The 12,743-nt window shown below is 44.9% G+C and overlaps 1 protein-coding gene across 4 annotated transcripts in view; it reads right to left on the bottom strand.

The window, feature by feature from the left end:
- Window positions 1-12,743, bottom strand: part of rps6ka1 (ribosomal protein S6 kinase a, polypeptide 1) — a 47,745-nt gene that overhangs the window by 8,795 nt on the left and 26,207 nt on the right. For 2 of the 4 annotated variants that reach the window (XM_086154431.1, XM_086154439.1), the window contains exons 3-6: window positions 619-735; window positions 421-502; window positions 238-318; window positions 71-150 (exon numbers count right to left, since the gene is read on the bottom strand). In XM_086154431.1, coding sequence (XP_086010557.1) covers window positions 71-150; window positions 238-318; window positions 421-502; window positions 619-735 — 360 coding nt within the window. Of the gene's footprint in view, window positions 1-70; window positions 151-237; window positions 319-420; window positions 503-618; window positions 736-2,713; window positions 2,843-3,472; window positions 3,621-12,743 lie in introns of those variants that run through there. The other 2 variants (XM_086154446.1, XM_086154453.1) reach the window with 2 other exon arrangements.

Genomic DNA, 12,743 nt, shown 5'->3' with positions numbered 1-12,743 from the left:
ACACAGGATTGAAGCGGCAGGTACTTGTTGGCGAGGGAGCGCGTACCGCACTTGTCTGAACATTGTGTACCTCTTTAGAAAGTCTGGTGAACAGATCTCCACCTCTGAGAAAGTCCAGGATCAAGTATAACTTCCCCTCAGTCTGGAATGCTGCATACCCAAACACAGAAAACGTTCAAAACAAGTGAAATCGGCAAACTCAATAAGTAAGCAAAGTGGATATCCGTCTGGACCTACCATAGTGCAGTTTGACAATAAATGGATGGTTGACATCTGCTAAGATGTTCCTCTCCATCTTGGTCCTCACCCGGTCTCTCACTGTAGGATGAGCGTGAGCAGAATTGACTCATTTGAGTCAGTTTATGTACCTTAAATGCCCCAAAACATGTGTTCTTCAATTAGTGTACCGCCGCCCTTTACCTTTGAGTGTGGCCTTCTTCAGGACCTTCATGGCGTACAGCTGGTTGGCATCGGGAGGGGTCACCTTTCGCACCAGGAAAACCTGCATTGAAAAGGCACACAAAGCACAGGGTTCCAGTCCGACGGAGCAGAAGACGAGGGAGAATACACCAGCACAGTCGGGAGAAGCTGACAGTTGGGAAAGCAACCGTGCGTCACCTTGCCGAAGGATCCCTGTCCCAGGACTTTGAGGAGCTCAAACTGAGAGGCATCGGCTTTTTCAGAGCCTTCTTTGACCACGTGGGTAATGTTGATCTCCTTGATGTCATCATCATCCTTTAAAAGTGTGGGGAAAAAAACAAAACAGTCAGAGATGCAAAGAAAAAAAATTACAGAATAGGCAAGGTATGCATATTCAAGAAAAGTGGAAATGACAAAAATAGCAAAAATCATTTGATGGATAGCCTATCTTAGATTGATGGTGTCCCCTCAAATTGACGGGGACACGAGTAGCTTTTGTGTATTTCTAACGTAGTTCTGGTGAGCCCTATCAAGGATGCTTTGCTTAGCAGAGAAGGCAAAAAGATTGTTTTTTTTTTATACATATATTTTTCTTAACTCTTCCAACTGTGGTGGAACAACAAAGATGAAAGGGAAGTGCAGAAAAGTGGGTTGCAGCATTGCATTTAGAGAAATTTGAACCACTTTTGATAAACTGTGGTTGGACCTTTAAAAATCTGCAATGCAAAATACCCATGGGTGGTTCCTTTTTCTTTATTTTGGCAGAAAGTTGAGTCACACCCTACTTTCTGCTGACAATTTCAAGAGGCCATATGTGCAGGGTGGAGGGCCGGCACTGCTGCAGCTACAAAACACAAACATTCAGTGCAGCTCACAGACACCTGCAGAACACACCCAGGACTTTCTGCACTTGTTTCCAAATTCAAAGCACAAGGTTTGTAATGAGATCTACATACATTTCATTGTCACTCAATATACTTCCCACTCAGGAGGTCTGAAACACCTTCTCAGGTTTTGTAACTCCCAAACGTACCTGACCGAACATGAATACCGAACCACTCGAAACAGGAGAGCCATTAGAAGTACACCGAATCACAAAACACAAAAGCGCTGGGACATCAGTTAGTGTCATCTGAAGTTGCTGGGGACCCAGTACAATACCCGTAAAAATACTGAGCAATACGCCACGAAAAAAAGATGGACATTATCTTAAAAAGGATGTTTCAACCATGTATAGTTGGTTAATATTATTCAGTGTATTCTACCACATCAGATCATGAAACCCTGTGGCTCTGTTTGACAACAGGAAACCAGTAGATACATGTGATTTCCAAACAACAAGCGATGTGCAGACGCAGCTGCGCAACTCCACTCTTGAGAATGATGACTTTAAGACCGCACTTCCGTGTAAAAACCTCCAGTGAGAAGCGAAATGTAACCAAGATGTTCAGTTGATCTTACTATCCAGGGCTTCCACGGTAAAGGTAAAGCATATGTGCTGTTGTCTTCTGGTCTGCAGCCACTGCAATGAGCAGATTTGCCTGTCAGGACTGCTTTCCTTTCAAACAGGTGGAGGGTCAGCAGGCGGACTAGGTTGACCCTTCTCTTCCCCTTCCTCTATGTCAACATTGACAGAAGATCTGCCTGACTGTCCCATCCATGATAACACACGCGCACGCCTTCCTCATTTCGATCTACTATGCTCTCTGAAGGCATCTCTAGATCTTCATTATGCTCCTCGCTATTTCCACTGTCTCCTGTTTCTGCGTGCAAAGTTACCCTGACGAGTTCTCAGCGTCTGCAGAGGAAGAAGGAAGACCCCCCCCCCACCCAAACATAGCTAAACAGAAAAAACAGAAAGGCAGATTGTGATTGATGCTCGCTGTTTGGTGTCATGATTCAATTCCTATCTTATCTTGCAGAGTGGAAGCTGGGAGACAAGACAAGAGGACCTGGTGTGAGGTATCCCCCTCTCAAGTGGAAACAGGGATGATTCAGATGACTCATGATTTTCCTGTCTATGTCCAGGCATGTCCCTCTTTTCCCTCTTATTATGGTCTATTTCTCATCCTGTCTCTGAAACAGCCACAGCTTCTAAACTGCCCCCTGACTCTCCCTCACTCTGAACCTCCTTACAAATACCCCTCAACTTCTGAACTTCTGAACGAATAAATACACTTTGGATTGGGTTGTTGATTAACAATTCACTTAAGATAAGCAGCTGGAGCAAAGTTGATGCAAGCCGGCCGAAGGAAAGGGTGATGGGTAGCTTGTGGGAAGAGTCTGAGCTTACCTGGGTCCTAATACTGGCAAAGTCCTTCTGTATCCAGGTGATTTGTGACGCTTTCTGGTGTGGTTAGGTTGGAATGGAGAAGTCAATATTACGAGAGGAATTGCATCAAATGTAGAGGTGCAATTGGCATTAAGGTATTAGATGTACCTTAAATGTGTATGCAGAACCCTACTAACACACTCAGACACACACGGATTGGAACAGAAAATGACAAGATGGTAGATGGTTGTCATGGTGGTGACAGGAAACGTCTCTTTCGTTAAATGTCTTGTTTCCTCTTTTCTCACACAGATCTCCCTTCCTTCCTTATCACCTGCCACCGCCGGGCTGATTTACACCCGACGGCCGCAGGGACGAAAAACATCAGCGTTATGTCGAAAAGCTTCGATGGCGGAAAGCGAGCCGGAGCGCTAACATCTCCCGATTCTGTTGGATTGGCTGCGTTTCAGAAGAATTCCTAAGGTGGAAGATTTAGCTGTAGAGGTGCTGGCCATGTGGGAGGAAAGAAACGGGAAGAAAGACCGAACTTGCAGTTTACATGAACCACGTATAGTCGTCATGGTATGTTTTTGGTCCAAGACAACAAACATGTCCTCTTGTGTTTCCGCTTCACACCTCAGCAGGAGTTCACTCAGTAACTCCCACAAAAGAAAACCCAAAATATCACACTCAAATACAAAACATTCACACGACAATCCCTACATCGTACGTACTCGCTCTGAGCCGCGCATTGCAAAAAGGAAAAAAGTAGCGACTTGCCTCTTTTGTGCGGGTTTTGGTGCGAAATAGGAGCCTCCACATGATTTTGTGCGGCTACGTCCATGTCACTGATGCTGTCACCGGTGTCAGTGACTCTGCCGCGCTCTAGTCTCTCAAATTCACACCATTTGTATCGGAGTTGTTGTGTGCAATGATGTTGTGTGCAACACCACAGTGAAACATGCAGCAACACACCCACACTGAAATAGGAAGTCAAGTTATAAAGATGTGAGCGGCAGACTTGTCGAGGAAAGAGGAGGAGGGAACGGCTCCAGGAAGTTGCTGTTAGAAGCATTTTCCTCGTTGGCTGAGAGCGGGAGGGACGAGGACCAATTGATGGTGGAATTCAAGGCGCAGGAAGCGCGTGGAAGAAGTAACAAATCAGATGAGAATATTCCTAGTGAGGTCACACTGAGGACCTTGTGTGTGAGTGTTTGGGGGGTTCGCCCGCTGTCGAGATGTTGCAATTTCAATTTACGCTTCGCATTTCCCTCCGGGATGACATCATCTCAAAGGCGGTCACTATTTGGGGAAGTTTTCCGTTTTTATAAAAATGTCACTATCACACACCCAGTCGGTCTATCGCACAACCTGCTTAAGTCAGTACACGCTAAACTGGCGACGCCCCAGACCTCGAGGAGAAAGGGCACCCCTGTGGGAGCGTGAACGGATGTAATGCCTCGTCATGGACACACGGGGCCAGTGCAGGTCTTCCAGCGACCGGGGCTGTTCGTGCTGGAGAGAGATTTATCCAAGTAAGGACATGTTCAGGCTGTTGGCTTCGGCCCCTTCTGGGTAGCTTCTGACTTCGGTCGCGTCCATTGGAGCAGGGAAAAGAGTGTCAGAGGTAGACAACGTTACAGAGGGCGGTCAAGTCCCGAGCGGGTCGAGGAGATCCAGAAGGTTCAGGGGAGGTAAATACAGGACCAAATGGCTCACGGCCCCCTAAGTTAAAAAGGGTCCCTTACAACACCCGGCACTTTCACTCACCACCTCGTACTCCCTTTTCCTGGAAAAATGGAGGCAGCCTGTGAAAACTGTGTGACAGCCTTGAATGAGGGAAAAGGGAGCGCAGAGAAAATGAACAGTGTACACATGTAGACAGCAGTTTAAACATCCACCTCAGCAAACCTGTAGCCGTGTAACTGTGAAAACAAATACCCCGCTCTAGATTTTGTCTGCGTGACCAAAAACGTGTGAAATGATAAAGAGGCTGTCTGAAGTATCACTCAGGATACAACGGAAATCACACGACGGGGCCAAAAGGTGATACTTGTGCATCATAAACATTTACAGCTCAAGGAGGATGTTGGTATTGTTGCGGGCTGCGGGTCCAAAGAGTATCGGTAATGCGCTGCTCGGATCAGCACTGGGGTGTTTACAGCTCCACTAAACCGCGACCCGAAGATACGTCACTGAGATGTCAAGAATCGTGGAGGAAGTTGGAGATTTTCTGTTCCAGAAACTGACCGAGCGCTTGTTAAAATAGTTTGCTATTCAATCAAAAGATGATAGATATTACATGAACATGTGCCTTGTTGCAGCTCCAGGGTGATTTCTCTCATGAGAGTCCCAGGTTTTTGTTTATGCTTCTCAGAACTTGCGTCTGGACGTGTTTTCAATTAAGCACAAAAGTCCATCAGGGGAGGAAGAGGACTGTTTCCATCTACCAGATTTCCTTACAAATCTCCCAGAGGATACGGTGCAAAGGCTTCTGCAGCACATTTCAGAGCTGAGTCATTCATTTAGCCAGCCTCTTTCCCATTCACTAATATATTTTTTTCAGTTTGTTGAACAGGCTGTTGCTATAAAACACCTCCCTCTGTCCAGTTTCATTTTGTCATTTCCCACTTGCTGGAACACTTTCCTCCCCTCGCTCTCTAGCAACACCAGCTGTGACATGGCTGACAGGCTATGACAAAAAGAAAACACACTGGGGAGAGCAGAGATGAAGGGAATCAGACCTTTGCGTGGATATTTGCAGGTGCATTTTGCAAACCAACAGAAAAGAGATTTTATAGTGAGAAATCCACAGAAAAAAAAAACAAAAAACGCTGACTTTTTGTGAGCAGCATTAATAAACTGATCATAACAAGCGAGCAATGCTAAAGATAGTCATTAAAGACCTCGCACGCAAAGACGACTCGAGCCCGCTTTGTCGGAGCAGTCTCTTTAATCCCAACGAGTCGTGGGATTTTAATCTGAGCAGCAGCTGTGAGGAGACAAAGGGGAAGTTTGTGAAAGAAAAGCTCACGTTAGATCGTAAGGGAATCCACCGTTTGCTTTTGATATTAGCAGTCATGACAATCAGGGCTGCGATCAGTGCATTAGTCACTGTTGTGGAAGGATTTGGAAAATAGGAAGTTTAAATGTTAACTGCAAAAAAAAAAATTTGTCAGTTTGCAGTTCATATGAAATGCCACGGACGAGTTGAAGGTGGGTACCACAGGAAATCTACCAGTGTAGAACGGGATTAGCGCGGACGTTGCAGGAAATCTACCAGCATAGCGCAGGATTAGCATGTACGATACAGGAAATCCTGTGTTGGCATGTGTAATATTAATAGCGTGAGCACGGCTAGCAGCAGGATGAAAGGCAGTTAAGGGCAATACGAGTTGACACAAAGTCATTTTGACACCTAAAGTATCTGCAAGGGACGGATCGAACCCAGAGCAACATGGGAGAACAAATGAGAGGGATCCAGATAAGTGGGAGCAGTAAAGTCAGAGCCGGAGAGGACAGCACAGATGATGAGGTCATCAGAGCTTAAACTTAGCTGTCCGGTTGCAGTGGAAACTCAGCGCTGCGATGTAATGCGGGGGAATATAGGGAGACAATGACCTGCAGGGACGCAAAGCCCCACGGATGTAAAGACAATAACGACACCCGACGGCTCTCTTCGCTGATCTCCAGTCTCCCTCGCGTGACCAAGCCGGCTCTCATAGTTTAAAATCTCTGCATTGGATAGATCGGACTAAAATAGCCACTACGTGACTCTGTCAATACTTCCCCTGTCCCACCTTCTCCTCTTTCATCAGATAGAAGCCGAGCCGCCATCCACAATCTCTCGCTCCGAACACACGGATAGGGAGAAAAATTGTGTTTTTTCTTGCCACAGCACTCTGTTCTTTATGATAAGATGCAGGAAACATTGCAGTGATTCACAAATACATGCAGTTTGCTAAAGATAAACCGTAAGTAAATGGCTTTATTTAACATCTGATATTTTGATTAAACTTATCACCCAAGTACAAAGAATCTGAATATTACTGTGCTTATTGAAGCTGAACATTAATATATCAACCATAAATAAACAGTGATCAACAACCAGTGTGCTCATAGCAAGGTTGTGTGTCTTTTACGGTCTGTTTTAGCTGTAAATTCAAATCCCCGTTGGGGGAAAAAGGTGCTTTCGTCAGCTTCGGCTTTTGAAGTGATTTGCGCTAGATTTCGCATTCACCCATTCACATAAGGATGGGTGCCATGCAAGGTGCCCACCAGACCATCTGAAGGGCTTCAGCATCTCACCCAAGGAAGCTACCGCAAGCGGACAGAAGGAGCGGGGGATCGAACCGCCAACCTAGTGCGACCGACCAACTGAGTCACCAGGATCCTGTCGGGTCTAGATTTATGGAACTTTGGTGATTTTGGGGTTCCTACAGAGGATCCAGAAGGGTTTCGGGTTACTCTGCTGCTGCTCTGGAGCTACAGCAATCAATTTGCGTGGAATTTTTGCAGCAGCGGTTCGGCGTTATCAGTTACTTCTCACTCATCCATTAAACTGAAATGAGATGTCAAAGGTGGTACAAGGGTCAGCGCCCATCAAATATGGACCTGCACCACTGGAGGGGGAACAGCGTCACAAGGCTCAACTAAAGGCCCAATAAGCTAGTCAAACACCACCGTGCTTTACGTTGTCATGGTTGTTAAGCAATCCATCCGCTAGAGGACAGTGCAGACCTCACTTTCAAGTTACATTTTCCATTTCAGACAATAACTGCAGCGATGGCGGAGGAGCTGTAATAATGTACAGCGCAGTACGTGCCGGCCGTATGCATGGCATGTCATGGACGAAGAATTCTTCTCCTTGGTTTAATCAATGCCATGTTGTCTTCTTCTCTGTTCCTTTCGCTCGTTGCACTTTAGCGCTGCCCCCTACAACTTCTGGTGGTACTGCTTTGTGAGCTGCGTTCGTTTTTGAAAATGTTACAAGATGGCACAAGGAAATGAAGGTCTTGGATAGATAGAGGACTTAAAAGTGTCACAAATGAACACGTACATGATTGAAAAGGTGAGGCTACGCTGATTTATCACACCTCCAAATGCAAGATCACCAAGCCTTTAACTAACCTGTGGATTACTACCTTAACCAACAGCTTCTCTTTGACAGTATTTTGCAGAGCAGGGAAGAATGGAGATAGCGGAGTGTAATGTGATTCATGGAATACAAAGCATAAAGAGCGTCACCATCGGTGACGTTGTCGTATTACGTGACGAAAGTGCTTCGGAGCCCGCGTGTAAATACAGACGATCTGCACAGGCTAGAGATGTGATTGACAGGGATCACAACCGTCCAGCATTTAGAATGAAAATTGTGAGCCATTCCTGTCCATATTCTGTGTCTTAAGCCTCGATGCTTAGCCAAGGGGATTCTGTAATGCTCGCTGCAACAGGTGGAAGCCTGTTGCCACTCAGGGGAAAGAAACAAATAAAAGTAACCCGGCAAATATTTAAAAGGAGCTGTTCAAAGAGCAGTGAGGTAAATCACAGCACGTGTTCAGAAATCCCTCTGGATTTTCCAATTAATTAAGTACAAGACGCACTTAAACTGTGTTATTGAAATTCTATATTTTCTTCTCCCAACAAATGACACTGCTGTCATGGCAACCGGTGCGAGAGGTTGTACACTCTCAGATACAACACGGCTGAGAGAGAGAGGAAAAAAAGAAAAATGCAAAGGGAATAATGTATTGGATGAAATAAATGAAGAGTGGTGTGGTAGAACACAAACAGGAGAAGGAATAAACATCAGCACCCACATTAATGAGGACAATAATGGATAAGAATGGGAAATGGTTGTAACAGTATTCTTCTTCAACCCAGAGAGGGAAAAGTGTGAAACTATGGCAACTGCCTTTTCTTTCTCCATCCTCAGGCGCCTGCTTTGTGAGAAAAAAAAAATGGCAAGGCCATACAGAAAGAGGAAACATCTCTTGAATGACGCTTCCAGGCAACATCTGCAAACCTCCATCATCACGAGCTGTGCACGCACCTCTGTCCTTTCACACACACAGTTTGTCGACGGAATACATTTACATTCACTATGTAAGTTACATTGTACACTGACCTTTAAAGCCTGCTGTTGTGGCTCGTGATTCTAATATCAGAGACCTTTCGTGTCGGGCGGATGTGACCGTGACAGAGTCTCGTGTCGCCTGCGTGACAGATGGCGCCGCGCTCGATCATCCTGCAGACAAAGTTTGTCTCCTGGGGAAGAACGCAATGCGCACAGATGGATTTTTTGGACACGGCTCAAGATCCGTTCCCCGTGCGTTTGTATACATCAAAACCCTTTCACCTCCCACTGGCTCAAGTTGCAAACATGCATTGAGAGGCTGAGGACACAGTACCCATGACAACAGCAGCCATTAATAAATTGAAGAGTGGATGTATTGAATAGATGGATGGAACATGAATCTGAGATGAAGATAATTGCAGTCTGAAAGGTTACATTCAACTCAGGGACATTGAAACCGCCATATCAAGTTGTTTGGAGCTGATGTGCACAGTTCACTCTTTGAAAGCGGCACTCTTTTAACAATCGTCGGTAAATTCTGTGCTTCTGGCAAATGTCAAAATCCATTTACGGCAACCTGCTACAATTTTCATTGTGACATGTTCGGTCTCTGAACCTCTGCCGTCCTCACCGTGTTGGTGAAAGAATGAATGAGACTTTTCCCACAGACGCAACTGCTTCCTCTGCTTTCAGAGCAGCTAAAGAGAAAGAAAAAGGCACCGAGGCGATCAGACAGAAAAAGGGACTGGACCGATTGCATGCCCATTAGTGTGCAACTATGTATAGCATCAGTATTGGAATACTGAAGCGATAAAGAGTCACAATGTGAATATCCATTCTTAGAATTTGCCTTTCCTTCTACTTTTTCATTCATTCATTATCTATGAACAGTGGCTTGAGCCTATCCCGAAATTCCTTGGTAGACTTATAGATTACGCAAATCAGGGCATCTGGTAAAAACTGCAGCACCTTATCAGCCACAAATATACATATTTTGAAAAAAATAAAGTATGTCACTCAGCTCACTCGAATCAATATCTGTATGTCAATGTGAGAATAACTGTCATACAATTTCTCAGTTCATTCTGGATACCAAGGACAGCTCCTGAATCAGAATTTATCCATCATTAGGCTATTAATTAGTGCTAACATGTGGTCAATACATTCACAAGTTTAAAACGTGTAAGACGTTTAAGTTAGAAATTAACAGAGGATCTCGTGTGACGTTGCACTGTAGCTCCAAAAGCAACGTAACTTATCGTTAACAAAGGTCACTTTCTCCAGGATGTCCTTGGGTGAAGTCACACATTTGGAGCCGTGGTCACAACACTGATCTTCAGCACATCATCGTCAAATCTAATTTCGGCGAGGGCAGGGAAAATGAACCATCCTAAATGACTGCGGAGACGGCGTCCCAGCCCGTAAACTCAGGACTTTGGGTCTCGGTGAATGAGCAGAAGGGTCAACTACAAAGTTGTTAAGCTAAAAGAGGTAGTGAAACTGCTGGACGTTATATTGTGAAAAATAGAAGCCAAGATTTATTGCCTCCTTCAAGCACAGAGCCAGGCTGAATAATTGAGCAATAAACCATTTCAAAGCCACTGTGTGTGTGTGTATGTGTGTGTGTGTGTGTACGCACGTGCACCATGGGTCACCTAAGCTTCTCTTGAACATTAACATCAGATTCTGCTGATGATCATGGCAGATAAAGAGTGCAGCCGGCGGACAGGCGTTTCAATCAAACACCAACCACTGCATGCGCACGCACGCACGCACGCACGCACGCACGCACGCACGCACGCACGCACGCTTGTAGAAACAATTATAACATGATCTGTTAGCTACTGATAAGATTGAGGCACTATTATGTTTTCTTTATTTGAATTAAAAAAAAATTGAAAAGATCACTAAATGCAAACTGCGTGACTCATAATTGATCAGATGTGAGAGGTTGTTTGTGCGTGTGTGTGTGTGTGTGTGTGTGTGTGTGTCTACATATAGATAGGCTAGTTGGCAGATTGCTTTATTGTACCCGGTAGATTGCACGCGGGGGTTGTGTGTTCGAGCAAAGTCCATCTAGCTTGCGTGATGGTGCTGATTTTCCATTCACTTGTGCGTGTGACTAACTCTGGCTAACCACCTAGGAGCACTTAAAACTATTTATACATGACAGATTAACCAAACAAAGTGTCAACTATTCACGGATTTGGGGGGGAAAAAAAAAAAGTCTTCCGAGAGAATGTCCGGCCTGGCTGAGATATCAACATTCAGAATCTGGTGGAATTTTTTCCTTTTTTTATGTTTTTTTTTTTTTTTTAAAGTCTCCTGCCATGTCCTGCTGCGACACTTCAGCAAAAACAAGGAGGATAAAAAGGGGAAGGTCAGCCGGGGACACTCGCCTAACAACTGGCTGAATAGCCGGGCCGTGTTTAGGCTCCACAACGTCATGATGAATTCCACTTGGGTGCAGTACCGTGGAGCGGCGCTGACGAGGCCAGGGTGATGTGTAGGTGAGGCGGATGATGTACTGCGATGTGCAGAGCAGAAGGACTTGGGAAGGGAGCGGGGAGGGGAATAGAAGGCATCTTCAAGCTCTGGTGGTTTTTCTCATTTACGGGGCGTGTGCGTAGGTACATGCGTCACCAGGGTTCCCTCCCTGTTATCGGCACACCTCGGCCCACTAAGTGTGCAACACTGACAGAACCCAGAGGCTGTTTCCACTCTCGGAGGTGACGGATCGTCCAATAAAACAAATGGCGGCCGGCAGTGTCACGCTGCTCCAAAAAGAAGATTCGGGATCGACGTGTTAAATGTCACTGTCATAAATTAAAAGACAAGAGGCAGTGACGGAAACGGTTGAGGCAGCTATTGACAGTAAGGGGAATAACTGGCATTTTAGACAAATTCAAGAAGCTTGTTGACGCCAATACTACTGGCCTTGTCCCAACATTTCCACCACTATTAACCATCAGCGCCACCGATACTAGTGCACTCATACTGTTTGTAGCCTCACCGACCATTAATCAAATACACACAATTGTGTTTTCTTGCTTTTTTCTCCCAAATGTTCACACTATCTTTATCCAGATTCATTTCTATGGTATTATGATCAAAGGAAAATGCAATGCTTCTACATTTGCAAAAAATAGCTAAAATGAGCCTTCGCAATGATTATCTTAAAATGTAATGTTGTGTTATACAGAGATGTACAACCATTCGCATTGTCATTCTCACATCAAGTAGAAGTACAACCATTCATTTAATCATTCATACAACCATTCATTAACACATCTGTGTAATTCAGGGTCTCCAAAGAACCTCTTGCTTGTTTTGGGACTGTGGGGAGGAAACTGGAGAACCCGGAGGAGCCCCTGCAGACATGGGGAGAACACAAGCTACCCACACAGGATATTCATGTATTCAAATGCTCTTGAAAGTACCATCATGTCTGACTGCCTGGCAATAAAGGAAGATAAAGACTTGCATTTTTGGCAGATTTTTTCTAAAAAAATATTTGGAGGTATTTGGAGTATGCCTATCACCCCCCACCCCCATCCACCTGCATACAGCTGAAGAGTTACCCAGCTCCAAATGTGCAGGGAGAATTGTTAAGTAACTTATAAAAAAAAAAAAAAAAGCACAAAAACTGCAAACCAGTCAAATCCCAAAGCAATTAAACCACTTGCAAACCCTCTCACAGCTGGAGCCATTTTCTGCAATCTGGTAAAAACTGTTCTAATAAAACCTTCAGGGAGAATCTCAAATGTGACACAATTACAGAGAATTCTGCATCGTGTAAATCATACAAGAAATACCTTCTGCTGGCCACTGACTTCCCATTTACATTGTGGTTATACCAGGGAATTGGCATTTGTGATGATGCAAATTCGGACAAAGATCTAACACGGTTTAATTGAATTACACAGATAGTATGAACCCCTCAGTGGGGCAGTTTAAGGAGCGACACAAAAAGTA

This window comes from Fistularia commersonii, chromosome 1, assembly GCF_037954325.1.
Source record: "Fistularia commersonii isolate RoL2024-O1a breed Wild chromosome 1, RoL_Fcom_v1.0, whole genome shotgun sequence".
NCBI classification, from domain to species: domain Eukaryota; kingdom Metazoa; phylum Chordata; class Actinopteri; order Syngnathiformes; family Fistulariidae; genus Fistularia; species Fistularia commersonii.
The sequence above is the reverse complement of the archived record's forward strand: the minus strand, read 5'-3'. Positions and strand labels throughout refer to the sequence as shown.